This window comes from Protomyctophum bolini, assembly GCF_963924005.1.
Source record: "Protomyctophum bolini genome assembly, chromosome: 14".
Taxonomy (NCBI): Eukaryota; Metazoa; Chordata; class Actinopteri; order Myctophiformes; family Myctophidae; genus Protomyctophum; species Protomyctophum bolini.
In genome coordinates this window covers 22,286,349-22,313,603 of record NC_137875.1, presented here as the reverse complement: position 1 = coordinate 22,313,603, position 27,255 = coordinate 22,286,349, and the positions used below count along the sequence as shown (strand labels likewise).

General features: G+C 43.2%; 1 protein-coding gene across 2 annotated transcripts in view; it reads right to left on the bottom strand.

Moving 5' to 3' along the window:
- Nucleotides 1–224: 224 nt before the first annotated feature.
- LOC308328449 (proteasome activator complex subunit 4B-like) overlaps nucleotides 225–27,255 on the bottom strand; it is a 43,911-nt gene continuing 16,880 nt past the window's right edge. For both annotated transcript variants that reach the window (XM_080782270.1, XM_080782271.1), the window contains 38 exons: nucleotides 25,723–25,988; nucleotides 25,073–25,259; nucleotides 24,630–24,719; nucleotides 24,473–24,537; nucleotides 22,536–22,686; nucleotides 22,143–22,241; nucleotides 21,985–22,054; nucleotides 21,800–21,867; nucleotides 21,055–21,270; nucleotides 19,855–20,012; nucleotides 19,620–19,715; nucleotides 18,523–18,578; nucleotides 18,327–18,383; nucleotides 17,151–17,206; nucleotides 14,735–14,833; nucleotides 14,505–14,567; nucleotides 14,317–14,412; nucleotides 14,054–14,185; nucleotides 13,615–13,824; nucleotides 12,870–13,006; nucleotides 12,353–12,406; nucleotides 12,132–12,261; nucleotides 11,928–12,009; nucleotides 11,618–11,771; nucleotides 11,456–11,525; nucleotides 10,866–10,991; nucleotides 10,619–10,771; nucleotides 10,232–10,336; nucleotides 10,038–10,129; nucleotides 8,517–8,648; nucleotides 7,832–8,043; nucleotides 7,487–7,572; nucleotides 7,190–7,318; nucleotides 5,624–5,779; nucleotides 3,751–3,916; nucleotides 3,503–3,636; nucleotides 2,887–3,026; nucleotides 225–1,504 (listed from right to left, as the gene is read on the bottom strand). In XM_080782270.1, coding sequence (XP_080638396.1) covers nucleotides 2,892–3,026; nucleotides 3,503–3,636; nucleotides 3,751–3,916; nucleotides 5,624–5,779; nucleotides 7,190–7,318; nucleotides 7,487–7,572; nucleotides 7,832–8,043; nucleotides 8,517–8,648; nucleotides 10,038–10,129; nucleotides 10,232–10,336; nucleotides 10,619–10,771; nucleotides 10,866–10,991; nucleotides 11,456–11,525; nucleotides 11,618–11,771; nucleotides 11,928–12,009; nucleotides 12,132–12,261; nucleotides 12,353–12,406; nucleotides 12,870–13,006; nucleotides 13,615–13,824; nucleotides 14,054–14,185; nucleotides 14,317–14,412; nucleotides 14,505–14,567; nucleotides 14,735–14,833; nucleotides 17,151–17,206; nucleotides 18,327–18,383; nucleotides 18,523–18,578; nucleotides 19,620–19,715; nucleotides 19,855–20,012; nucleotides 21,055–21,270; nucleotides 21,800–21,867; nucleotides 21,985–22,054; nucleotides 22,143–22,241; nucleotides 22,536–22,686; nucleotides 24,473–24,537; nucleotides 24,630–24,719; nucleotides 25,073–25,259; nucleotides 25,723–25,988 — 4,488 coding nt within the window. In that variant the 3' untranslated portion in view covers nucleotides 225–1,504; nucleotides 2,887–2,891. The remainder of the gene's footprint in view (nucleotides 1,505–2,886; nucleotides 3,027–3,502; nucleotides 3,637–3,750; nucleotides 3,917–5,623; nucleotides 5,780–7,189; nucleotides 7,319–7,486; nucleotides 7,573–7,831; nucleotides 8,044–8,516; nucleotides 8,649–10,037; nucleotides 10,130–10,231; nucleotides 10,337–10,618; nucleotides 10,772–10,865; nucleotides 10,992–11,455; nucleotides 11,526–11,617; nucleotides 11,772–11,927; nucleotides 12,010–12,131; nucleotides 12,262–12,352; nucleotides 12,407–12,869; nucleotides 13,007–13,614; nucleotides 13,825–14,053; nucleotides 14,186–14,316; nucleotides 14,413–14,504; nucleotides 14,568–14,734; nucleotides 14,834–17,150; nucleotides 17,207–18,326; nucleotides 18,384–18,522; nucleotides 18,579–19,619; nucleotides 19,716–19,854; nucleotides 20,013–21,054; nucleotides 21,271–21,799; nucleotides 21,868–21,984; nucleotides 22,055–22,142; nucleotides 22,242–22,535; nucleotides 22,687–24,472; nucleotides 24,538–24,629; nucleotides 24,720–25,072; nucleotides 25,260–25,722; nucleotides 25,989–27,255) is intronic.

Here is a 27,255-nt window from a genome sequence, read left to right as displayed (position 1 = left end):
TACAAAGTTTAAAAATGATGCAATGTGTTTTTCAAATAGTTATGCAAAACATCTTCTCTTGTAGGACTACTTACTACAGTACACACTTCTCTCCTGCCATGACACACTGCCCTCTGCTGTTGAAAAAAGGCATTGAGTGATTCCATCCCTTCTAGTACTTCTGGTAGACTGGGATCAATATTCGATGAGATTTGGATATATTCCTTGGAGATTAGCATTTTCTACAGTTTTCCGTTTCCAAACCACTATATGTCAAAGATGCATCTCTCAAACTTTCCACTCACCAATGTACAGTAACTTATAGTAGTAGTCAGTATTATACAATCAAGCTCATTAAAACTGAACATAACAAACATAGCTTTTGTTAAAAAGAATTTATTGTTCTCATTAAATAAGCAAACAGTACATCTAAAAAAAAAAGAAAATAATAAAAATCACTTAAGTTTTGGCACTACTCCTACTATACATAAGTGAGGTACTAATTGAATTACACTAATTTCAAGTAATTGTGAAAAAGCAACCAAAAATAAAATTCTCATAGAAAAAATGTAAATGATATTGAGGAGCCAAGAGACAAAGTCACAATAATTGACAGGCAGTGTAGGTGTTTCCTTGCATTGAAACATTCATGCCATTGTGATCAACCTTGTGCTCCCACCTTCACAGCAAACGTGTCATACGGCATAGCACTGATTTCCTGTCTAAAGAATATCAGCTCCACTGCCAAAAGCTTGAGAACCTACAACTCAATCTGCACCTCACTATGACAACTTAGACCACTTCAAAAATTAAATAAATAAATATGCATGAGTGTGTTTGTCATACATGTTATATACACATATACGATGCATATCATAATCATATATAGATCAAACAATCACACATCCATGTGTGTTCCAGGTTAGTCTAAGCTGGAAAGACTATTGTGCAATAGTCATCTTCTGTGCCTCTAAACACGATGGTAAAGACATCGTCATCTTGTCCTACACTTGGACAGCATGTTGGCTCAGAGCTCACACTCAGGATATACTCCTGAGAGGCGCATGTGTGCACCTGCAGGCATTCGTCTTAATAAATCATCCCAACACACGCGCACAAGCGTGCATGCATGCACGCACTCTCGTGCACCACTGAAACCCGCTAAGCAAACCAACCAAAAAACAAAACAAAAAACTGTACAGTAATGTTACAAACTGCAGGCGAAACATACCTGCTATGTCTTAACCTTAAATATTAAGTATAGTAAAAAAGTAAATGAGGGCTAAATACATTAAATACACAACTCATTCATTACTTCGACATGCTTATCATCCTTGGGGGGGTTGTAGCACTCTTGCCTGTGGCGTAATCTGGAGCCTCTTCTCTCATGCAGGCTGGTGTGTGTGTGTGTGTGTGTGTGCACAGTCTGAGGTCATCCCAGACCAATACAAGCTAAAATCTAACAAAAAAATTAAAGTGGCTCAAGGATATGAGAATATATCCCTCTAGCAGCAGCGACAGGCCCCTGAAAAGGACAACATGGATAACATTAAACATTCAGTGATGAACAGTGGCGGAAAAAGTACTCCATTGTTTTACTTAACCCATTTTGACCTGAAGAAGATTCTAAATCCTGACCCAACCTCATGTTTCTGTCAGTGGTGCTCAACCTTTTTCATGTCAAGGACCCCCAAACATATGTAATTGGCCACCGACCCCAATCTGAAAATATGTAGTTCCCGGGACCTCCCCAGAAGCAAAGATTTTAGTTAAAAACGTATGTTTGAAAGAATATATGTTCAAAGACTTGCCACACATTTTCACAAATAGCAGATCTACAAGCTCGTAGCTTTTAGATCTGCTATTTTTCAATAGCTAAAGTATAACATAATGCTTAAAACACGAAAAGGGGTTCCTGCCCAGAATGGGTTAAGTAAAAGGATCACTACTGCAATGTAGAACTACTCCTGAATTCTAAATGTACTTGGGAGTGAAAATACAAAAGTATTGGCATCAAAAAGTAAAAGTAAAAGTACTCATTTTGCAGAATGTCCCATTTAGGCATGTGATGCCTCTTGGAACTATGACTGGTGGCCTTCTGTTCGCATTGTACTTTATTGTCTATGTACTGTGTGATCTGTTTGTTTCCATATGTTTTATGTATATCCTGATGACTGCTGTGCACAAAACAAATTTCCGAAAGTACAAATAAAGTATCTATCTATCTATCTTAAAGTTTAAAAATGTATAATGTTTTGAAAATAGCCGAAATTTATATACAGTAAGTGGTTAATGTAACCTGAAGTGGTTAATGTAGGTTTTGTAAAAATAATCCAAATCTGCAAAGTAACTAAAGTTTTCAAATGAACGTAGCAGAGAATAAGTACAATATTTGGATCTGAGATGTAGAGTAGAAGTAAAAGTATTGGAAATTATTGGAAGTAAAGTACAAATACAAAATTGTACTTAAGTACAGCACAAGTAAATGTACTTAGTTACTTTCCACCACTGGTGATGAATACAACTACCGTTACTTGGAGATGACTGGTCTGGGTGCATGTGCAAGTGGCATGTAGACTTCTGTGTGAAGCCTAATTAATATTTCATCATGACGACTGTGATTTAACAAACAATCACACGTTGGAAGGGAGTTACAAAGTATGAATCCCCCTCCTGATGTAGTTAAAAGTATGTACAAACAAATACTGTTCCCACTTAAAATGAAACAAATCTTCAAAGGGTCTAGAAGCCCATCTACCATTTATATGGGGGTTTTATCCCCCATATAAATATGCTGGATTTATGAATATTCAAGTCGGTATAGAGAGAAGCTGTGTTTCTGTATAGTCAAAATGCAAACGGAGTGGACTTTAGGAATAACAGGGTGGTGGAATGGGACTGCTGTACCAGGTCTATGCATAGTAGCAGGGTGAGACCAGCAGGTCTGTCAGAACCAGCAGCTGGTCGTCCGTAAACTGCTGCTTGTGCTCCTGCCAGTTGTCATGGTGAGTCCGACGGAAATTAGACAGCGTTTTCTTCACGGTCATCTGAAAGAAATAGATGGGTGGAGAATGTCAGAGAACAAATTAAACTAAAACATAAAAATACATTCAAAGTCAACAAGTGCCTATTGTTGGAACTATTATACATGGACCTGTGTCAATTGTGTGATCCGGTAGTCAGACAAAATTATGTTATTATGAGACCATGACTGTGCAGCTAGGCTGGAAATAAACCGAGAGGACTGTGTGTTTTTTGAGACACAGGGTAGCTCCCCCTGGTCGGAAACCAACCAGGAAACTGTCTGGTCATTGGTCAAGCTGACCAATTGGAACCAATGTATGTTTCCACAGATTCCAGCAACAGTTGTTGGGCAGAGATAATAAGATGACTGTTGTAACACTAATAATAACTCTCAAGGACCGCCAAAATAAAAACATTTTTTTTTGTTTTATTCAAAAGACTGACTAAAACTAAATCCAAATTTGCAGTCGTGATTTAACACCGGTGTGGAGTGACGCACCTCAATGGGTTGTGTGTCGTTGAGGTGGGCGCTCAGGTCCATGAGCAGCTGAGGCATCCACGTGGGTACATCATATGGGCTTGAGAGAATACAAGCACTTAACCCCAGCACTCCTGCATGGCGGCGAACCAAATCTATGCAAAAACAATGAGGGGACAACATTTAAAATAGGAAAGGGCAGCCAGTGTCCTGTGGGAAAACATCTACAGTAATATTACAAGAGTGTAAAATATTCCATCCATCCATACCAGCAGAGGGGATAGTGTCCACCACAGAGCCCAGTTCCCTCTTCCTCTTCTTGGGCAAACGGGTCTTGCAGAGAGCTTTAAAGTGGGCCTGCATGGGGTCGGCCATGACAGGCAGGAAATTACACTGTAGGAAGCCACTCAGAGTGGTGGCAGCCATTTCTCGTACCTAGCAAGAGAAGAGGACGATTAGAAGTTTTTTCCACCAAAATCATATAAAGTGGGTACCTCCCACTTCTTCAGAAAGTAGCCAAATTCCAATACCCAAATCACTGCTGACTCCACACTCCAAATCTTTCTTTTGCGTACACGGCCCCTAAAATGTAAACCTATTACCTAACACACATGTGCGCTCGTGTGTGTGTGTTGAACGGTTTGATAGCGAAAGTGTCCAATTTGATTGAACTACAGAGATGCTGAAGTGCATTTATGTGTTATGATTTTGAATAACAGTGATCAATGACAGTAGACCAGCAGATAAATCAAGTTCCCATTGATATGGCAGGCATGTCATCAGACTTTTAAGGTGGGCTCACTTCAAGGTAGGGAGTGATTTGCAAAGTTCTTTCTTATTCTCAGGTTCAGAGAAACACGTCTAGGCTCACAGGCCCATGATCAACCAACTGAAAAGAAATGCTCATGTGGTTTTAGAGTTATCTGTAGATTATGCAAGCCCTGGCACCTGTGGTCACATATGGCCACATTATTGCACAACATCATTAATAGAAATCCTGTTTCCTCATCAGATAGCATTCTTAAAGTAATTTAACCCATTTTGGGGCAGGAACCGCTTTTGGTGTTTAAAGCATTATGTTGTACTTTAGCTATTGAAAAATAGCAGATCTACAAGCTCATAGCGCGGCACCGACTGCCACCCTACGAGCTTGTAGGTTTTGAACTCAAATATTTGCTTCATGGGCGGGGGGGTCCCTAAAACAACATATTTTCAGATGGGGGTCGGCGGCCAATACAGGTTACATAGAAACAGGTTTTTCAAGAAAACTGTCATGATTTGTAGAATCATCCTCAGGTCTAAATGGGTTAAAACGATATATCTGCTCTACCTCTGAACAATAGCAACAATAGACTACACAGAGCCAGAGGTAGATACCTTGTCATACTGTATTGTCAGGGCTTTTTAACAGTACACGAGAGACAGCTGTCCAGCCTCCATTTAGCTGAAGAGAGGCGGAAGGGGGGGAAAAAAGGCCAACATCCACCCTCCACTTCTTTCTCCCCACTCCCTTCCTCTCATGCTCCTTGAATCCGAGCGTTATCCCCATAGCAACAGATCACTGCAGCCTGTGGTTTCCTTAGCAACAGCGAGAGGGCCAGAGGGGGAGACAGCGGAGAGCCACAAGGAGCGGAGTGCTGAATCATTACAGTGGAGCTGAACGACAGCGAGAAGTGCAGCTAGTGTGTGCACTAACTAAACTAGCCAATGCTTAGGTGACTACAAAAACTGACAGAAGTTGCCGTTAGTTTGTTCACCAGCTGTCGACGTCATCTACTGACAAACAACTGTTCCAGATTGGCCACAAAGCTTAGCGCAAATGCTTTGCATTTGATATTTTAATATAAATTCATGCCATATCATAATATCTAGAAAAGTACAATATAGCACACACATACACTCACTTAAAGCCAGGTGCCGTGCCAAGGTAGTAACAGAACAAAAAGTACGGTCCGCACACTGAGTAATGCTCCAAAGCTTTACAAATATGAATTAAGGTTCCTGATGAAGAGCCGAGAGGCTCGAAACGGCATGTCCACTATGGTTTAAGGAACCTTAAGAAATATGTTTTAAGCTTTGGAATATTATAATATCTACCCGTCCAGTGTGTGTGTGTGTGTGTGTGTGTGTGTGTGTGTGTACCTCCAGCTGCTCATCCTCCAGCAGTTGTATGACCAGTGCCCGCGCGCCATCAACGGCTGCCTGGTCACTCATGAAGGTGAACAGGTTGTAAAACACCATGATCTGGAGGTACGTCAGCACCGTGTAGCGAGCGTGCCAGGAGCTGCTGCCAGCAATCTGCAACACACAAACCCCATCCAGCATCAGCAACACAGCTATTCAGCTTTCTGCAGAACTTAAGACCTTTTGTAACACCAGCTCATTGGCATTTTTCCCCCCTTTAACATTCTGTTTATTAGATTTTTATGGGATGTTTTACATAGGCATAATACCGAAGCAGACAAACAAGAAATCTCAAAATAGTCTAAAACGGTCGGCAACAGGATAAACAAAACCGATTGGCCTTGTGGTTAGAGTTCACCCTGAGACTGGGAGCTCGGAGATCAATCAAAAGCCGAGTCATAACAACAAAGACTATAAAAATGATGACCAGTTCCTGCTCGTGACGTGACATGTCATGACTCGCCTTGCCACCATGGGCGGTCAGGTTTTTGCGGCCTGGGCACCCAGGCTCATGAAAGACCTGCCTAGTGTGGCTTTAAGGCTAGCTTAATCAGTGTCATCTTTTAAATCACTTGAAAATGTATTTGTATACCAAAGCCTTTCCTTAGATTGAATTATTCTAGTACCTTTACCTTGCACAATCTCAATGGTGTTACTTTCAATATATGTATAATGTGTATGTCCGTCTATGTATGTGCTTTGGTTTTATTTCTGGTTTTGTTTGCATCGATACATTTTAATTGATTGTTGTTGGTTATCCCTATGGATATTATTTATCTTGGCACTGAAAAGCACTTTGTAAATACTGTTTTCGTGAAGCACTTCATAAAGTTTTATTATTATTATTATTATTATTGTTGTCATGTAGGTTCATATACATCAAGCTGCCTCACGCTAGCTATGGAAAGAAGGGATAGGTTCCTGAACACACATGCCTTGGGAGCTGTTGGTTTCAAAGGCTACTTATTGAGGGGCGCTAGTTAGTTACTGTGAGAGTGAGGTCTAGCCAACACCAACTCGGGATTCCTGGATCGCTGCCCTCCACAAATTCCTATCCAACATCAGGTTCTTGAGCTCTGCAGTGTTGTTAGCCAAGTTGTCGCACCGCAGCACGTCTACATTGGTGGTACGCTTCTTTCCCCTCCTGGCTTTGCTCTGGGTTGGCTCCCATAGGGGCGCTAGCCCTTCCTATGTACAGGTTTAATGTTTGTTTTTCCTTAAAACAAACATTAAAAACGCCATTGACATGGACAGAGTTTATTTGTTTGTTTTGTCCATGTTTGTTTTGTCTGATAATTACGTCATAAAAGATATATATAGGTGTATATATAGCGCCCCTCACTTCACATGGGTGTGATTTTTTTAGTAGTAAGTAAATAATACATATATTATCCACATGCAGTTCAACTTTCACTTTGATGTAGATTCAATGGCATTATTTATATATAGCATATAAGAAGTTCACCTTCTCCTAACTGGTCTTTCAAGTGCTAGACATGAAAGGCAGAATGACTGATGACTCACCTCCTGCAGAGTGCTGAGGACCATTGGAATCTGCTCTGGGTAGAGGAGGCCTTGTGACATCAGAGACAGGCAGGTCTTAGCGTCCCTCTTCAGCTCATCATAACTGTCGTCATTCTCCACCGGAGCGATCTGTCCCGCAGGCAGATTAAATGCAACGCGAGAAAGAGGGGACAGACAGACAAATGGACAAAGAGAAGCCAGTTGAGGATGACCGATACATTTGTCAGTGATTCATTCACACAATTATGGTTTCACAACTTAGTTAACAGTAACACATAGACAGAAGATAGAACTGACCTTGAAGAACAACGGCAGCAACTGGAGCTGTTCTGTGAGGGCCGTGGAGAAAGAACGCCCAGCGCTGGCAATCTGCCACTTGAGCACTTAAAACAAATAAAATAATCAATGAGCTAACAAAGAAGCCCAGTGTTTACGGCTTCAGTATACTTAGACAGAAATAATATGTGCTCAGAACAAGAGCCAAACCAAAAGACACAACGTGGCCGGAAGACCATTAATTAATGTGGTGCATTCTTCGCTTTGACTGTAATTCAACCATGGTTGTGACGGTTTCGTTTCAAGCCGTGAATTCCTTATTATTCTGCTCAGCTCTGCAACTACTTAGTTTAGCAATAATCCCACCTGTTTTGAGCAGTTTGATGGCCTGGGTCCTCTCATCCTGCTCCCCCGCCCCCTCGTTCTCTTCCATCACGTGGTTTTGGATCTCCTCGTCGCCCTCCATCAGAGGCTTGAGCTGCGACACGATTCGCACGGTGAACTCCGCGATGCGCGGAGAGGTGGTGGGCTGAATGCACGGCAGGTTGACGTCGATCATGAAGATGTATGTGAGCACGCTGCAAGAGTTTAGGACAGAGACAGAGACATCAGAAAGAATATGGGGAGCAGGGGAGCAATACACAGGGTTCCCACACATTTGTTACCAATTTCCAAAACTTCTCCAGAATATTTAACCCAATTTCCAGGCCTATATAACAATCATTCAGCGCAATAATGAGTCTCTTAGTCCTATGTGCAATGTCCAAAGACAGGCAGTGTAGCAACAATAAAGCATAGAATATAGAATGCTATAATTCAGATCTATTCCAAATTTTGTGCCAAATGTTTTGTCTGTAATTTTTGTCACATACTGGTACACAAATTCCAGGACCCTTGATAAATTAGAAACCTTTTCCAGGACTGGATATATATTTTGTTTTCTCATTTCAAAATATTTCCAGGAATTTCAATACAATATATGTACATAATATACATGTACATAAATATGTGTGCATAATAAAAAATATAATACAATCGGGGGTCACATTACCTGCCAATGCGTTCTCGCACGTTCTTGTACACCTGTGTGAGCTTGGGCTCCAGATACTGTAGAAGGCGATGGAGGAGCTCTGGAACACGCCACTCCTGCTGCGCAAGGCCGCCCTGCAGCACATAGAGACGACTGAGGAAGAAATGACAAGGGAGCACAGTCAGCAAAGCAAAACAAAAAACATGCCGATTGGTCCAGTGGTTTGCAATATTATCTCACAGACTCACACAGAAGCACACAGACTTCTGGAGTTTTATACTGCTAGAGTCACTCCTGCAGAGTCACGGCAGGCCCGACATCATGATGATGACAACATGATGCGCATGCGTGGCGTCTGACAGCAGCGTCTGATAGCAGCTCTGACTCCGGTCACTTTTAAACAATTTTAGCCTTTATTTTATCAATCATGTCAAACCATAGCCTTTTAAATGCAATTGCAATGCATAGATAGACATAAACTTTCACTGCTACGCAGACGACACCCAGCTTTATTTTCCATTAAAACCCGGCTCAGGCAACTTGTCACCTCTGTTGGCCTGTCTCTCTGACATCAAAGTATGGATGACACAGAATTTCCTTCAATTAAACCAGTCAAAAACAGAGATAATTTTATTCGGCCCCCATACGTCAACTCTCTTATTACACACAACTTGGTTCCCTTTCCTCAAATATCACACCTGCAGCCCGTAATCTCGGTGTGATTTTTGACTCTGACCTGACCTTCAATAAACAGATAACAACAGTTGTGCAATCATGTTACTTCCAATTAAGAAATATTGCTAAAATCAAGCCCTTCCTGTCACCCCCGGACATCGAGATAGTCATACATGCCCTCATTTCATCACGCCTCGACTACTGCAATTCCCTCTACTCCGGCCTTAGCAAGAAAACCACATCCCGCCTACAGTTAATTCAAAATTCTGCTGCCCGTCTGCTCACCAATACAAAGAAACGAGACCATATTACACCCGTACTTGCGACTCTCCACTGGCTGCCGGTGAGCGCCAGATGCGACTTTAAAATCTTACTTTTCACCTATAAAGCCCTGAACGGACTGGCCCCTAGCTACATCCTGGAAATGCTATCCCCACCTAAATCAAAACGCACCCTCAGATCTTCAGATAAGGCCCTACTAGAGATCCCTAGGACGAACCTAGTCACCAGAGGTGGTCGGGCCTTTGCCGCCCGGGCACCGAGACTTTGGAATGCTCTACCGGTGCATGTAAGATTAGCACCTTCTGTGCCTGTATTTAAGTCACTTTTGAAAACTCACCTTTACACAGAATGTTTTTTACCCTTTATATAGGAGATTGCTCATTTTTAACTGCTGCTATGTTGTCTTCTTTTTTTTATTTTTTATTTTTTAATCTGCCCTTGATTATGATTTGCCATATGTTGTTTGTGTTTTTTAACCTTGTACTGTACAGCACTTTGGAACCTTGCTCTGAAAGGTGCGATATAAATAAAGTTCATTATCATTATCATTAAAAAAAAGAAAAATGTTGAAAAGGTTCTGCTCACCAAGCATCCACAAAGGAACCCCCTTCCCCGGTGATCGGTGACTCCATTAGCATCTCGAAGAGCCAGTGCAGCTTGCGTGGGTCTCTACTCTCCTGTACAGATCAATAGGAATGCAATACTTTAGTAACATTCTTCATGATATGACAGATCCAAAAGTTTCAGGTAATATTTGTACAAACAAGATGAAGGCTTACGCAGGCTGTGGCAATGCAAGTACCCCAATCTGCATAGGTTTCTATGGTGATGTTGGACAAGGCGGTACGGATCAACGGACACAACACTGCCCAAAGACTCTCGACCTGTGATGGAAGCACAGCGGCGGGTCAAATTAAAAGTGCTCGAATTTGTGTAAAGGTGAGAACATGAAAAGAATATTCAGTAGTCATTTATTTTGCTTGAAGACGCAAGAAAATGCACTGGTGAGATATGTAAATATAAAAATCAAACAAATGTGCTTTTATAATATGATTGACATTGACAAATAAATTCTTCATTGAGAGCAATTTGAGGGACTTTTTCCAGACGGCGCTAGCAGGGCAATCTGGTCACCTCAGTGTGGAAGAGGACGGGTTGGACAATACCTTGGTGTAACTCCAATGTTTGCAGCCCCTGATGAGGCCAGAGATGATCTCAGCAACGCAGCGCTGCTTGCTCTCGTGGGTGTCGGCCACCAGACGCTCCATATGTGGCCGCAGCAGAGGCAGGAAGGCATCGTGAAAGTTCCGAAACAGTCCCTGCAACAATTACCCCATTTTAAGTCTCGTTTACTCCTTTCAAACGTACCCAGGCTGTTCTGACCAACCGTTTCTTCTGGTGTTGCGTTCTCACCTTGAACAGACAGAATCTGCGGGGGCTGAACTTGTCCTTGCCCTTGCGATCCTCCAGAGAGAGGAACTCAATGAGCTGGTTGATGAACACTGGGTCTGAGAAGTGGTCGTAGATGATCTGCTCTCTCTGTCAGGGATGGATATATTCACAATTTAGGCAGTTAGCAGATGCTCTTAATCCAGAGAGATTTACAGTAAGCAAGAACAAAACGTGGTAATGCCATCAAATACATGATAAAACATAGTCATCAAGAATCATACGTACGCTAAGATCATATTGCAGAATGTCCCATTTCACAAGTTCAAAATGTGTACAAAATCTATTGACCGAAATGTATAAGGTTGAAGTGGTTAATGTATGTTTAAAATCGCCAAAGTAACTAGAAACTAAAGTTTTAAAATAATTGTAGTGGCGTAAAAGTACAAATTTTGCCTCTGAGATGTAGTGGAGTAGAAGTAAAAGTACAAATACCTCAAAATTGTACTTAAGTACAGTACTTAAGTAAAAGTACTTAGTTACTTTCCATCACTGACCCGATGCTATGTTATTTTTCAGTGACATTGTATGATTATGTGTAGTTGTTGGCAAACCTCTGTCATGTCCTCTCTGGCCAGGTTCTCTTTGGGCTGCTCCTCTGGTGGGGAATACATCATCAGATTTCTAGAAATAGCATTGGAAAATAAAGTTAATATGCCATCAAGAGAATATAAGTTGAGCTGACGAAGGCATGGACCAGATTGTTGAGCGAGCACCTGGGCCAGCTGTAGTATCCCCAGTGAGTTTTTTCTACAAATGTGCAGTCGTCCCAGTCCTTCTGCGATCGTGGTAGATTTCCACTGTGATACTGAAGCCAACGGTTGTCTGGCCGGTCACCCGCTATAATACCGTTTGACTCCTTCATCCCACCTTTCAGAGAGAATTGGGGAGAAGTGGGTGAGAACGCAAAAGCAGAAATCAATGATTATCATCTTTGCATACAAGGCAAAGCTAAACGTTACGGGAAACGCTTTTTCGCCTTTTCTTTTTGACTTAATCAAAGTATAGAAAGAGCTTTATACTTACTGAGCTCCAAAGGACTGACAGGTACTTTCTTGTGAGGTCTCTTCAGCTGCTTCATGATTCCTGCCACGGCCGATATCGCCACCTAATGGAGAAAACAAAATGTCCACAAGAAGCTTTCGGGTGAATCCATGCAACTGATGCGGCTTCAAATGCACTCTTCATGTTGGTTCGTTTTTTATTGTGAATGGCTGTGAGAAGACGGACCTTGCGGATCAACAGGGAGTCATGATTGAGGCTTTTAACAAAGAACAGGACAGCTGGTGCAGGGAGTTGGTGGTCGTCCCTCAACAAAAGTGACAGGAAACCAATAGAAATGTGTTCAAACTTCCAAGGCCTGGAACAAACACCAGGATATAGACAACGTTGATTAAACAAAGCATGAGCCCATGGAAGTGACAAACTAAGCAAAGAGTAATTGAACGTACATGTTTCTGTTGCTGATGCAGTCCAGGAGATCACCGACCAGCCGTTTGTACTTTCTGGGAGGAAGGGAACAATATTAGGCTGATAATATTTAAGGAACACTTTGCTGATTTATTCTTCTGATGTGATGAGATACTTCTGTGTAGTTCGCCATGAAATGTTTGACGCTTATGTCAAATGCATAATTTCAGAGTTTATATTCTATACACTAAATTTTGGAGTGTATGGAATATACATAAGATGTGTTTTTTCCACACTGACTGACAGTATTATTTATTTTTCTCACATCAGAACGACAGGAATGGAATTTGAGTTGACATTGGTTTCCCCACAAGGCAGGTGGCGCACGCACGCTGAGGTGGGGGAACACCCGGAACAGGTGTCCCCTCTGCACTAGTTGGAAAAGTCTCCAGCCAGGCCTAGAATAGTCTTGAACTGATGAGCAGTTAATAGGAACTTGATAAATATGGCCTTTTATTAAGATGAGGACACTTTGTCATGACAATGGCGTGAACTCACTCTACTGATTCGGAGTTCTTGAGCTCCTGCCTCTTCAGGCCATCAGCCACTTCTTCCTCAGACGGGACAGGCTCTTTAGGCATAGGTCTGGAGGTGACCATCAGCTGGTGTGCCACCCTATGGCACTCATCAGGAATCTAATATACACAAACACTTAGGTAAACCTTGCTGTACAAACTTTTGAACAACAATAAATACAATTTAGGTTTTTCACAAGACCAGATAATATAACTTCAGCCCAAACTTAACTTGTATAGAAAGTGTTACAATATGCTTGTGTGGTGGCAATGCCAAAATCACTCTGGCCTCTCATCCCGTCTCTTCGGGGGATGGCACCCCCTACTGAATTTGACATTGCCACCACATGTATATGTAGTTAATACTACCGTAGTTATGGCAATGCCACAATCACCCATCTCTCCCGAAGAGAGACGGGATGACAGGCCAGAGTGATTTTGGCACTGCCACTAACTACACTTGCAAAATTTATTAATAACACTATTAAGTATAACATGTCTGGTGAATTTTCTATATTGTTTTTTTTCCCCCCCGATTGTCCCTCCAAACAATACCGTACTTCTTTCTTTTTTTTTAATTGGCTAAGGATAATCCACCTCTTTCTAATAAAATAGAGCCAATGTCAATTATTCCATCATACTGCCCTTGAGGTGTCTTGAGTTTGCTTCTACTGTTTCTGTCTCACTCTGTATTTAGTTTCCTTTACTTTACTTTAAGGGTCCCTTACTGAGAAGTCGATGCCAATGGTCTCGTATTGGCGGTGGATTTTATCTGCAAGGTCATCGAAGAGGCGTACTATGGAGGGCTTCTCCAGGGACATAGCCGAGCTGAGACCCGAGCGCACAATGGCCGGCCATGTCAGGGCAATGCAGTCCCAGTCGTGCAGGTTAGCCAGGCACACACCACTGTGATTTCCCAGAAGACAGTACAAGGCACCCTGAAGATGTAGAGAGGGCATACGGGGAAACAATGTTAAGGCAAATGTACTCAAGCCAACCTGAAGCCGAATTCATACCGCATAGTTTGACATGTTGCAGTGTTTAGATCTGTTATTTTTGGCATCCTCAATATAAATTAAGCTTGAGCGTTAGCTAGCTTGCTTTCTATAATAGCGTTGGTATTCGTTTGTCTATAAAACACAGACATGCCACACAGGGCCATCATACTTTGAATTGCTGCTGTGTGACACCGCTTGCGTCGGGTTTGAGGAACTCCAGAACATGTGGAATCAGATCCCTGCAGCAGAAGTTGTAGGTTCCCAACGCAGAGAAAAAAACACTTTGAGCTCTGCTGCGCACCTGTTTGGAGGGGGGAAGGGTCATAAAGTGACGTATTGATTTCCAGCAAACGGAGAAAGGAGAAATGGGTACACAACCATTGGCACAATTGCGTTTCCATACTGTACTGTAGTATGAATCATTCATCTCACCTGACTGTACGTGCTTGTGGTAAGTCTCAACAGATCTCTCATTAGCTGCTGGTGAGTACTCCTGTACTGACATCCCTCCACGGTCAACTTGCGCAGCTGGTGAACCACAAGCAAATTAATGTTCCATACAAGTGCAGTCATGGCGTCATAAAATGTTTCTACGTACAAAACACTAACTATGTATTTACCTCATGCTGGAGCATTACTCTGTCTATTAGCAGGGCTCTGATGTGCTGCTTTCTGCCATGAAGCTGAAACCCCCCCCCAAAAAAACAAAATAAAACAAACGTCTCGTCAAGTTAACATCTCAAGATGTGCTATAGTACTTCTGACGTAGAGTATGCACTGAAAATGTTATTTTCAGTGATGCTATATAGCACAAATGCTATATATTTTAAAAAGAATAAAATAAACTCACTCTGTTCTCCATGGATTTCTTCACAAGACTGAAGCTCTTCCAGCGGGAGTCAAACTCGTGTTTGTGAGAGCCTTTGAAGTGCATAAGGTCACTGATGATCTGTGAAAATAACGTCACAGACAAGACAACAAAGATATTATTCCCTGCAAACTGCAAGATGCCATGACTTAAGCTACGCTACGGCTTCACGTTATTTGGCCTAAGAGCTCTTCATGGGTCCAATAAACAGACCCAAGCCCGAGTGGACCCTTGACAATTTTGTCAGATTCCGACTTTCCGAGCCGTTCCAACTTTCATTCTTTTCTTATGTTCCGAGATCTGATTATTTCCGAGATTAAAGACCCCAACGAGGATTCCATCATTGTACGCAGTGATTTCAATTCAAATCAGCCTGGCAGCTGGGCTTGCCTTGCAGTTTGGTACGCTACGCATGCATTGCGTAGCTCAACTTAGTTTTTTTGCGCTGCAGTAATCTGATCCTAAGCCAGCCAAAAACATTGCACAAGTTTAAACAGCACTTCATTGTGTTTCTCTCCTCACCAGTGCAGCATGCTGCAGGCGCACACACGGTCACACCGTAGTACGGGTCTTCTCGGGTATTAAACATAATGGTAGACAGACCCCAAGTTCCTATGTGACTAATGTACCCTTGTGAATGTCCTAGGGATGTCATTAACGGATAGTTTCCCAGCCGGTTAGCCGATAGGATTAACCGGGTCATTAACGGATAGTGGTTGATTTTTTTCCCCTTTTTTAATAGGCTACCCCAAATGTAATATGCATGTATAGGCTACATAATTAAAGTTGGTAGACGAATGGTATACATTTATTTATGCTCCTTTTTAAAAGACAAACTAAAAAGCAACATTTAATATAAATAAATTGTTGTAGGCTTAATCATCAATAAACAACGCATCGCATCTGCATGATGCATGCATCTGCATGATGCATGCATCTGCGCGTCTACAGTACAGAGGTCCGCCGGTTCTAGTCCAAAACATAAATAAATCCAGTCCAGATCTGAGCAACCTATACCTATAAAGCCACTGGACGCATGGGCTAAGCCTTTTTTTTATTATTAACACATTTTGTACATAATACGTCCTGAAACGTCATAAGGATTGGAACCGAGAGGTGCCTTAGACGTCTGTGGACGTCCTAGCGACGTCCAAACGACGCGGGGCGAGATAATAATATTCAGAATAATTACTTTTTTTTTTTTTGGCATTTCGCTTTTCGCTTGCCGTATGCTAACGCTCTGTGAAACTATTAGCTTGTCATTGACTCCCATGTTAGCGCGGCGGAAAGAATGACTCGTATCTCCTCATCCAGGGCGCTCTCCGTGGTGATGAATGGATCGATATGCTGGCGCTGCGTTTCTGCTCCTCATCCGTCTCTCCCGCAAAATATGAACTCTTTTTGGAGCGTATATAAATATATTAAGATGATCGGAGATTGTGATGGCACTTTGTCAGTCAACTTTTTTAAGAAAGTATTTCCGGTTCATGGCTTTCAAAATAGAAGCGATCACTACTCTGGCGATTACTCTGGCGCAAGCAGCGCCTTTATTTTGATGCAGTTCCGGTACTAAATGTGTTAAGGAAGATCAGCATGCATGTCACCGTGTTCTGTTTGTTGACTTTTCGCTGACGAGAAAACCCTCAAACATTGATAGCACATGGCTAACTTGATAGCCGCGTAAGCCGTGCCAGTGTGGGGACTCGAGGAGACGGATAGGAGGAGGAGGTTGAGGAGGAAGCGACAGCGGCTGTAAACGTTCTCCCTCCAGGCCAAATGGCCAATAATGGATTTAATAATGTAGGTCTCTGCATTGATACGGTCGACATGTGTTAATCTCGTCTCGCTGTCAGCCTGTCACTCGCTTACATTTTGACTACCGCAACGCTACCGTTGTAGGCTTGTCGCCAACTAGCCATTGAAGTACAACAGAGAACGGGGACATTGAGGGGGCAGAAAACAGAGCCAGAGCGCTGTTCATGCAGCCTGGAGTGTGACAAGCTGGGCGGCGCAAATAAGAGCAATTTTAGGCATGTGTGCAACATGACAACTGTTTTAAAGTATTGTACAGTGACAACTACAGTCTCTGTAATGTTTATGTTGTACTATTACTAAAAACGATCTAAAATAAAGGGATTTAAGATCAGAACACGCATTTATTATTATGCAAATTAACCGTTAAAGCTGATAATAATATCCGGATGTTTCTTAACGGTCGGCTAACCGGTTAGCCGGTTAACCCCTGACATCCCTATTGGATGTAAGTGATTAATGGACTCGATCTAGAATGTCTTGAAATTGGGAAAATAGACAATGAGTCTGACATTATCTAATATGAAAAAAACCTGTAATCTGAGCCCAGTTTTAGCAGAAACGCTATCTGCATTTTTGGCCGTACCTTGATTATGGAGAAGAGAGACTTGGTGTCATCCTCAGAGTGCTCCAGAATGTAATCTGAAAAGGGAGAGGAACACAGGGATCAATGATGGCACAGCAGGCCGAGGCTCATCTTTCTCAAGTGTCTGTTTGCTTGTTTGCTAAAGCCAATGTGACTGGACCTCAGTTATGGTTATGGCCAAGGTTGTGCGGTTTTACAGTATAATATGGTTTAATGAAATCTTGGTGGTGTCGCCAGCCAAACCGTGTCGCATGACATGTGGGTTGGGTGCACGTGATTATTGTATTTACGGAGGCAGTAGAGAGAATGACAGTGTCAAATATCAACTGGAGACTAGTCTACAAAGTACTAAAACGTCCCCCAATTAGGGAACACTTTGGATTTCTACAAAAGTTGGGTGGCCATCAGCTCAAAACCCGGCAAACGCTGGGTTTTGAGCCCGAATGGAAAAGTGACGGCAGGGGGGCAGCAAACTCATATTACAACTGACTGACTTGTTCACATAAACAACTGACACAAGCTTTAATATCCAGACTTGACATCAATCAGTTAAGATAGAATTAAGTGCAGCTGGGAATAATGTATGGGCCATCTTGTGGCAATAGGCTGTAATAGCAGTTAATCAATTTCACAGCCGTCATCTCGACCGGGTAACGTGGCCACTGGCCACGTTAAAATTAATTAGACGGTTAAACAGAGTACCGCGTTTTTTTGTGGGGTCTTGAACCGTGGTTACATTTTTTTGGAAACCGACCAACCTAGCTTAGTTCAGTCACAGTGAAGAGAAGAGTGTAGTGTCACTAACCCATTTAGACCAGAGTACGATTCTGTAAAAGTAGTCTAAATCGTGACAGTTTTCTGAAAAACCTATGTCAGTCGTTCTCAAACATTTTCATGTCAAGGATCCCCAAAAATATATGTAATTGGCCGCCTACCCCATCTGAAAATGTTGTTCCAGGGACCCCCCAGAAGCAATGATTTGAGTTAAAAACGTTTGCTCGGAAAGAATATATATTCAAAGATTTGCGACACATTTTCACGAATTTAAAAAAATAGCAGATCTACAAGCTCATAGCGCGGCACTCGGTGCCGCGCTAGGAGCTTGTAGATCTGCTATTTTTCAATAGCTAAAGTGTAACATAATGCTTAAAACACCAAAAGGGGTTTCACACTTACGCAGCAGCTTTCTCATCACACTACAGATGGCATCTCGGTAGTTCTCTCTGCTCTCATCTGCAGGCACAAGTTGCACAACACAGACATAGCAGATGAAACTCCACAGTTGGTCACAGCCGATCAAGTCGCAAAACCTCCTTTTAACATCACTTCTGTACACATAGGTTTTATCACGTAGAGATTTAAAATATCTTACCGTATGCCATTCCTGTATACAGGCTTGTCTCATCCAGATTCACCGTGCTATGAACGCTGGAGGGAGGGGAAAAAAGAGAAAGCTTAACATTACAGAGAAAAATATATATTTTTTCATAGTTTAATTATTTTATTTAATATGAATGTTCGAATACGGAATGTCCTTTGACAGCCTTCACATGATTGACTCATCCAATCACACACTCATTCCAGCTTCATACCAGCCATTTCAACTGGAGGTTTGCACTACTCATCCTTGCTTGCTGCTGCACTCCGAGTCTGCTGAGCTGCCGTTTGCTAAACTTTTGCTGCTCACCCTCCTCCACCCCAGCTACCACCTATCGTTTTGGATCTGCTGTTTAAGTACAGGGGATTCGGAGTCCCTATGGTTGGGACGGGACTGATGCGCTTAATCATAGTAACTAAAAAGCAAATCCAATTAATCTCCAAACCATAATAAACATATTGCTCATTTTATATTCAATAAATACATATTCCATCCATTCATGAGTTGTCCTGACTGAAACATTAATTTAAAATAACAAAAGCTAAAAGTCGAAAAATAATTGTGGGCATACGGTTATCTGAAATCGGGGAGGAGTGGCTTTTTTTCTTCTTGAATTATTGTGGTGTGGACATTATCTAGGCTTAGACCAGTGGTTCCCAAACATTTTATGTCAAGAAGGACCCACAAATTGATCTGGCCGCCATTTTCGAATAGCCCAGCTATTAACCCATTCTGACCTGAGATCAGATTCATACGAGGTTTCCACTGGACACACACTGGTCTGATGAACCCATTCTGACCTGAGATCAGATTCTAAAAATGTCAGTCGCTCTTCGATTTTTCAAAAATAGCAGACCTACAAGCTCGTAGCGCGCCACTCGGTGGCGCGCTATGAGCTTGTAGATCTGCTATTTTTCAATAGCTAAAGCATAACATGATGCTGACACCAAAATGGGTGCCCGGTCAGAATGGGTTAAAGTCCTTAAACTGGTTCTCTGGGGACCACTTAGCATCACCACTGGGGGTCCCTGGGCCCGACTTTGGGAACCACTAGCTTAAAAGATATAAACAGGTGAATGCAATTGTTTTACAGTTCAGGAACGGGATCTCCTTTCAGGGGAGGCATCACACTTCCAGCTCCCAGGAGGCAGTGCTGAACAATAGCCAGGCTCTGCAGGACTTCGTCTCTGAAAACACAGAGGCTCACCGTCAGACCAAACCGAGCATTACCCCAGGGGTGGGGCCATACAACATACTGTAGCTAGTCTGCATCACGCAGAAAAGCTGAGAAGCAGGACCAGATCCGTGCGCCTCGGTCTTCCTTACCTGCTCATGCCCGGCTCCCCCTGTGCGTATCTCTGGAGGCGCTGGAGCTCGGGCTGAAGGATCAGGTCCAGAACATAGAAAGCAAACGAGGTCTCCTCCACACAAGGCACATGCCAGTGGATGTCCAGGTTCCAGAGGTCCCCAGGTCTGCCCCAGTCCTACACAGGATTATTGGTCAGCCTTTAGATGATCAACATGTGTGCGTGTTAACTCTTAGACTGTAGCCTTTTTAGCTCCATTTGGTTACATTGAAATTAACACTGAGGATTTTACTGTGCTGGATTACCGAAAGCCTAATCTCTCAAAACAGATTCTGCCAGAGAACTACTGCCTTAAACATGTAATGTTGTTGTTAGTAGGAATAAACAGAGGCACACTGGGGGAAAGTGGACCAAAAAAAAAAGAGTGGAGCCAAATCCGATTTATAAGGAAGTCATGCCCCCAGAGGCAAAAACAAATAATTTCTACCGAATGTATTCCCAGACTGCCAAAAGCCTGATAATTTACCATTTAATGGCCACCAAGAATTAGTTCTCAAATGTTTTAACTGCCTGGTAAACTTTGTATCCATCTTTTTTGATAGCTCTGTAAGCCATCTCTCAAGACTGAGAAACACGAAACATGTACTGAAAGAAAGGTCAGAGTTGCAACCTGGTCAAGCATGTGTCACTGCATCCTAAAGTAGTAAGCACACGGTGCTAATAAAAGACCACCTTAATACATAACCCCATGGTGTAAGCCAGCATAGTGCTTTAACAACCAGTGACACACCTGTGTCACCTGTGTGCCAGAGAGCAGTGCTAATCCGGGCAAGTGAGCTCCTCTCCACAGCTCTGGTGGCCGGGAGACATAATAGGATCAGACCGACTACACACACACAGGGGTCAAAACAACCAATCAAATAGGGCCGGGCTAACAGGTCTGGTTTAACCACATTAACTGGCGTTTTGCACAAAGTTTAAAAACGTTGTATTAACAGTATGTATGCACGTAACGCCATAGTTTAAATTATATGCAGCTTGGGTAATTCTTTCATTGGAGAGCACTTAGAGCACTTTTTAGGCCTCAGCACCCCTGATTTCTGAATCCAAATACCCCCTTTAACCGGCCACAAACTAGAAATGTGCTCTCAGTGGAGCACAAATCACTGGCAGTAAAACTCTTAAACCCCTGTAATGGTGCCATGGTGTGAGTTGGTACCTTGATGGGTAGGTAGTCTCCAGTGGGTTGCTGGAAGCCTCCCGGCACGCTGCAGTACTCTGTGGGGTAGATGAGGACGGTGGAGCGCAGGATATGGTGCAACAAGTTGCAAGCGAGCGTGTAGCCCTGCTTACACTTGAGGTGGAGGGTCAGCTGCAAGATCTGGACCAGCTGAGAGCGATAGCGCAGGATCTTGTCCCCGTCCACCCGGGTCACCTGAATAAATAGTGGGGAGGCAACGGAGAACAAGGATGATCAGTTTGATGTTCGTCCATGAGCCCTCAGGACCAGTGCAGTGGTTCCCAAACTTGTTAGCCCGTGACCCAAAACAGAAATTAGACATTCGCCGGGGAAATGGCGAGACATGGCCAAAGCATTTCTGGGGGTCCTCAGCCAAAAACGTTGAGAACCTCTGCCCTAGTGCATCAGTGGTCATTTGGATTTCACAGTAAATGGTAAATTTATATAGGGCCTTTATCCAATGCACATAGATTGTGCATTACATTCACCCATTCACACACACATTCATACACCGATGGCGGCGGAAACCATGCAAGGCACCAACCTGCACATCGGGAGCAATTAGGGGTTCAGAGTCTTGCTCAAGGACACTTCGACACTAACTCTGGGTGAGCCCGGGTTCGAACTGGCAACCTTGCGGTTACCATCCAGCCACTCTACCCCTGAGCCAACGCCAATGTACTGTACAGTGTACAGTACATTTATTTATGAAGACAAGACTCACCTCTGACAGTAGCTGGAGGTTCCATAGCAACTCCTTGTCCAGCTCCTCCTCATTCAACACTTCCTCGTCTACAGGGACAGAGTGCAAATCAGAAGCAGACAAAAGACCCAATGGAATAAGCATGACATATTGCATAAATCAACCGGGGGCCAGATTTGAGATGTTCGATTCCTCCAAGCACTTACTGACTGCAATCTGGTTTATGGCATTGCAACAGTGTGGCACAAATAGCTTGAGAGACTCTTCGGGGTGACACTGAACAGAGTGGAAAAGAAAACATGTCAGGGTAAGGATCACAGGCCTGTGATTTAAGTCGGCTGTGCACCCGGACGAGTAGACCAACCTTGGAGGCAGCTCTGCACATGTCCGCTACCATTCTTCCAGACACGCGCGTCTCAAAGATGTTGGTGGTGGCAAAGTTGAAAACCTTTTCCAGAGCCACCTGCGAAAAGAATGTAAAGCATTATGATTCTGATATTTAAACATACCGTTTTGAGGTTCCATTTAAACCCTTCTGACTGCCCGATGGGTTGCTTTAAGCCATTCCACTTAAAGCACCACCCATGGCGGTCAATCTGGATTAATCAGAAACACAGTTACATGTATAACTTATGTTATAGAGAGAGCTGAGTGGACACTCCAATGTTAACTTTCATTTAACTTAGCCGATCTACAAGCTCACAACGTGTCGTCCTGCGACATGTTGTGATCTTGTAGATCTGCTATTGAGTCTCACCTTGAAGATGTCTAAGGAACACTGTGTGAGGATGGTGCTGAATGTGGAGGACAGTCCTAGCTCTACTAGACTCTCTAGGTGAGTCATCTTTTCCGTCTCAGTCTCCTCTCGTGTCTGCTCCAGTGTGCTACTGTCTATCAGCGCAAAACACCTATACATAAACAAACAAAATGAAACTTTAGTTAACCAAGCATAGGCTGTTGGTCATTTTGCTAAGCGATACATGATATTACCCCATTTGGGCCTAACCTAAGTTTTTTTTAAATCTTCTAAATCCTCCAGTTTTCTGAAATACATATTTTATTAATATATTTTATTATTGTTCATCAATTGCCTAGAGAGAAATGAGGCCTGGTGTCAGAAACTGGGATTCCTATAATTAGGGTTTTTCATACCAAACCCAAAGAACCTTAGGGGATTCACACTGAGACGGACTGAGTCCGCATTTGAACCGTTCTCGAATACGGTTGCCTGGTCCCCACTGGCCATGATTCACATTCGGCTTTGATTCTAGCACACTCGAGTACACTTGCAATGCATAACACACTTCCTGAGTATACTACACTATAATATAGAGTGCAACGTCTACATAAGTTGAGCCTTTGCATGTGTCAAATACTGAACACTGCCTTTTACCTCCCTCCATTTGTACAGACAACATGAAGTCACAGCTGTTGCACAGTACAGTTGTCATGTACCTGTCTTTCTGTCCCTTCAGTGTTGATTTCATTGACTAAGACGAAAACATTTTCGACTACCTTTTTTCACAGACGAAAACTAAGCTATGATGACTAAGACTGAATATACTGACAATTTTGTCAACAAAGAAAAACTAGACTAAAATGTTAGGAAGTGACTAGTGGACAAGAGATCCAGTATAAGACATTTTACACTTGGTTGCATGCTGAAAATAGCCGATCTACAAGCTCACAACGCGTCACGCTGCGATGCGTTGTGAGCTTGCAGATCGGCTATTTTCAGCAGTCATTATGACGGCATCAAGGCCATCCAAAATACATTTTAGTCGACTAAATCACACACAGCCACAGGTGGCAGTGTGCTTGATGGCTGGTGCGCATGGACACTGACCATCAACTCTGCCACATCGGGGCTGTATTTTGCGTGTCTTAAGTACCAGGTCTTATTACTTAACTTAAGACCTGGAGGCGTGATCAATGCCATTTGGCTATTCTGAGTGGCCAAAGAGCATTGACCACGCCTCCAGGTCTTAAGTTAAGTAATAAGACCTGGTACTTAAGACACGCGAAATACAGCCCATTGTCTCCAATAAATCCAGGCACACTGCATTGCCTCTTTGCCGTTACTTCACCGTCACCCTGCTATTCACTGTGTCAGTCAGTTTTGTGCTCCAGTGTCGTTTGAGATATAGTTTATATATTTATATATTATTAGTTTTACTTGACCATGCCAAGCCCAAGAGCCACATGTAGTCCGCAGAATAAGTCCAGCGCGTACTGCGCGTACACAGATTCAACAGGAGACAGGCGGCGTCAACAAAAAACAATCCGTATCCGAATACACTTCAACGGTCCAGAGACCCGCCCCCCCATGCGGTCCAGATCCGCTCCCGGGAACGGTACACATCGTTCACACTACCTCAATCAATCAAAAACATCTGCCAAGTGGTCCCGAGTACACCCAGGACCATAGTGTGAAATTGAATCCCCCCATTAGATGGTAGTGTACCACTCTAATATGGTTCATATAAAGTCATCACTACTACATTTTCTGGATTTGTTCATAATTCTAGGAGTCACCTTTTATAATGAATGATTTCATTTACTTCCAAATGTATGCAAAATCAGAATGGATTTTGGGGATTTTGGACAAAGTGTATGTAGTTTATTGGTCAACTAACTACTCACATTAGTTTATAGGCCTTAACATGTTTGTTTGTACTTTAATCGTCTACATACCTGTCCATGAACTGAAGGACAAAATCTTCAAACTCTGCTGAAAATGAACACAACTCTCTCTCCACCTAAAAGCCAGAGACAATATAGATAATGAGGAAATACTACAAGTGGGCAGTAAGGTGGAATTTACATTATGATTGCAAGTGTGTAGACTCACTTCCGTCAGGTCAGTTCTTTCATGGAGGGCAGACGAACAGTCTACCAAAGGCACAAGAGTCACAAACGTAGCAATAAACTGGAATGTTATCTGCAGGGATGAGAATGGGATTTTGGATTTGAGTCAAATAGGGCTTTTCCACAGAAAAGTTCTGGCAAGGGTTATTAACCAATTTCAGCAGCATTTGCGTACAATTTGGCATGGAATGGTATAAATCAGTGGTGTCCAATCAATTTCATGCCGGGGGCTTGAAAGGTCAAAATGCTTGAAAAGGCTTGAAAGGACTTCCAGTCCCTGGAACAACATATATTCAGATGGGGATCGGCGGCCAATTACAGATGTTTGGGATCCTTGACAATTGACATGAAATAGTTTGAGAAACACCGATATAGAAACATTGTGTAGAATCTGGTCTCGGGTCTAAATGGGTTAAGTATGCCCACCATGCACTTGCTGAAGTCGTTGGGGTCCACGCCAGGCAGGGCCCTCATCAGCAGGGGCAGCATGTGAGTGGGGCCCTCGGGGAAGTGCCGACCTCCAGACACCAGGCTCCGCGCTACACCGATCATGCAGCTGAGAGTGGCCGTCAGCTGGTGGGGCTCCGTCAAAGTCTCCATAGCAGGGTATGTCCTACCGAAGGATAAACACACTGTTGTAATTATCTGTGTTTATATAATTGCCGGATGCTAACTTGTATATGTTGGGAAATTTTCATAATTAGCATAATAAGCTAGGGTACCATTAACATCCTATATAAGGCAACATTAAAAAAATGTCATTGTGCTTTAAGTAGCATGCGACATGTCAAACTAGGGGGTTTTCATGATTCCGAATAAATTGCAAGCATTAGTTTTGCATGAAAAACACTCCTTGGGCTAAATTCAGCCATAGCCACTTGTGCTGACCTCATCACATTTGTGATGACGGCTGTGGCTGTTGTTAGCCGAAGGAGTGTTTGTCCTCAAAATGTCCAGGTTCACAATGGGGCTCTATGGGCTGGCAAGTAGACTAGGGTGCTGTCAAATTCATAATAGAACAACACATTTCTTGAATTGCGAATTGTGTGTTGTGTTATTTTATTCTATTCACATACTTCTCAAGGACAGGGGGAATGACCAGCTCGGGTCTCATCAGAGCCAGGTTCTGCAGGGCCTGGGCCGCGTCCAGACTGCCCGTCTTGCTGAACATCCCCAGCAGCACGGGCTGCATCATGCTCTCCACAAAGTCCGTGATGTCCTGCTCTGTCAGCTTGTGGCTGTCCGGTACGGGCGTTAGCCAGGTGGGCTTCCGGTAGCGCTCCCTGTGCAGCCGACGCACCACGCTGGCCGGGAGGCGCTGTAGCAGCTTCATCAGCTTCATCTAGGATTGCAAAGGGACACAGTGTTGTTTTTGGCAGAATTGTTATTTATTTTAGTTTTAGTCGTAGTCTCTTCAATAGTTTAAGTCACATTTTAGTCACCTGGAATGTTTTAGTATTTAGTCTAGTTTCAGTCGACTAAATGTCATAAGATTTTAGTCGACTAAATCTACAGGTGATTTAGTCGACTAAAATGTATTTTGGAGGGCCTTGATGCCGTCGTAATGACTGCTGAAAATAGCCGATCTGCAAGCTCACAACGCATCACAGCGTGACGCGTTGTGAGCTTGTAGATCGGCTATTTTCAGCATGATTCTGATGACTATTTTTTATGTATTACCATGTGTTGTTCTTGCTTACTGTAGTCGCTCTGGATTAAGGTAAATGCCTAAATTGTCAAGTGTTGATCGATTTGTCTTTTTGCTACGCAGCAGTTGAGACTGAGAGGAGAGCAATATTGGCTATGCTCCCGGCTATGACCCAACTCTCAACTGCAGCCTGCAGGACATTGACATATTTTCTGCAGTATGTCTCTCTGGCATTGCTTGTGTCTGTAGGATGGCACTGTTCACAGCCCAGCCTTTCAAATAGTGAGCGTTTATTGTCACATAGGACTCTGTCATCAACCCTGTCCATGCGTGGTAAGAGCCACTTTGTTGGCTTTTCTTACGGAGTAAGGCGGCCGTTACATGGTAGGTTGCCCACAATGTCTGTTGTTATTGTTTTTTTCACCCAGTGTCAATTATCTAATGTAATCCTGGGCGCTACACTTTCTCTGCTAAGCTGGGGGGGGGGGGGGGCAGCGGATTGACCTCATGCTTCCTTCTATGCATGAGTAGTCCAAGCTGCTTCTTTTCACCTGACAGGGGAGAGTTTCCCCGGCCGGACGTAGCGCGTGGAAGGAACACATTATTCCGACCAGTTCCATTCCCCTCCATCAGGCGCGCCGGCTGGCCAGGGGGACGTAGTTTTAGAGATCAGGATTACTGCTATGTTTTTTATGAGGGTACTTACCCTAGGGGACACGGGGAGAACATGCTAACTCCACACAGAAAGGCCCTTTTGCCAACCCCTCCTCGGGTATGGGCACTGATGATGCGGAGGAGAGAACACGCCCCCAGCCCACAGCGTCCCCAGTGGGAATCGAACCTAGGACCTTCTAGTTGTGATACGACAGCACTACCGACTGTGCCACTGTGCCACCCAACATTTGATCATTTTGAAAGCAGAAACGGTTTATAACGTTTTTGAACAAGCCATTACACGACA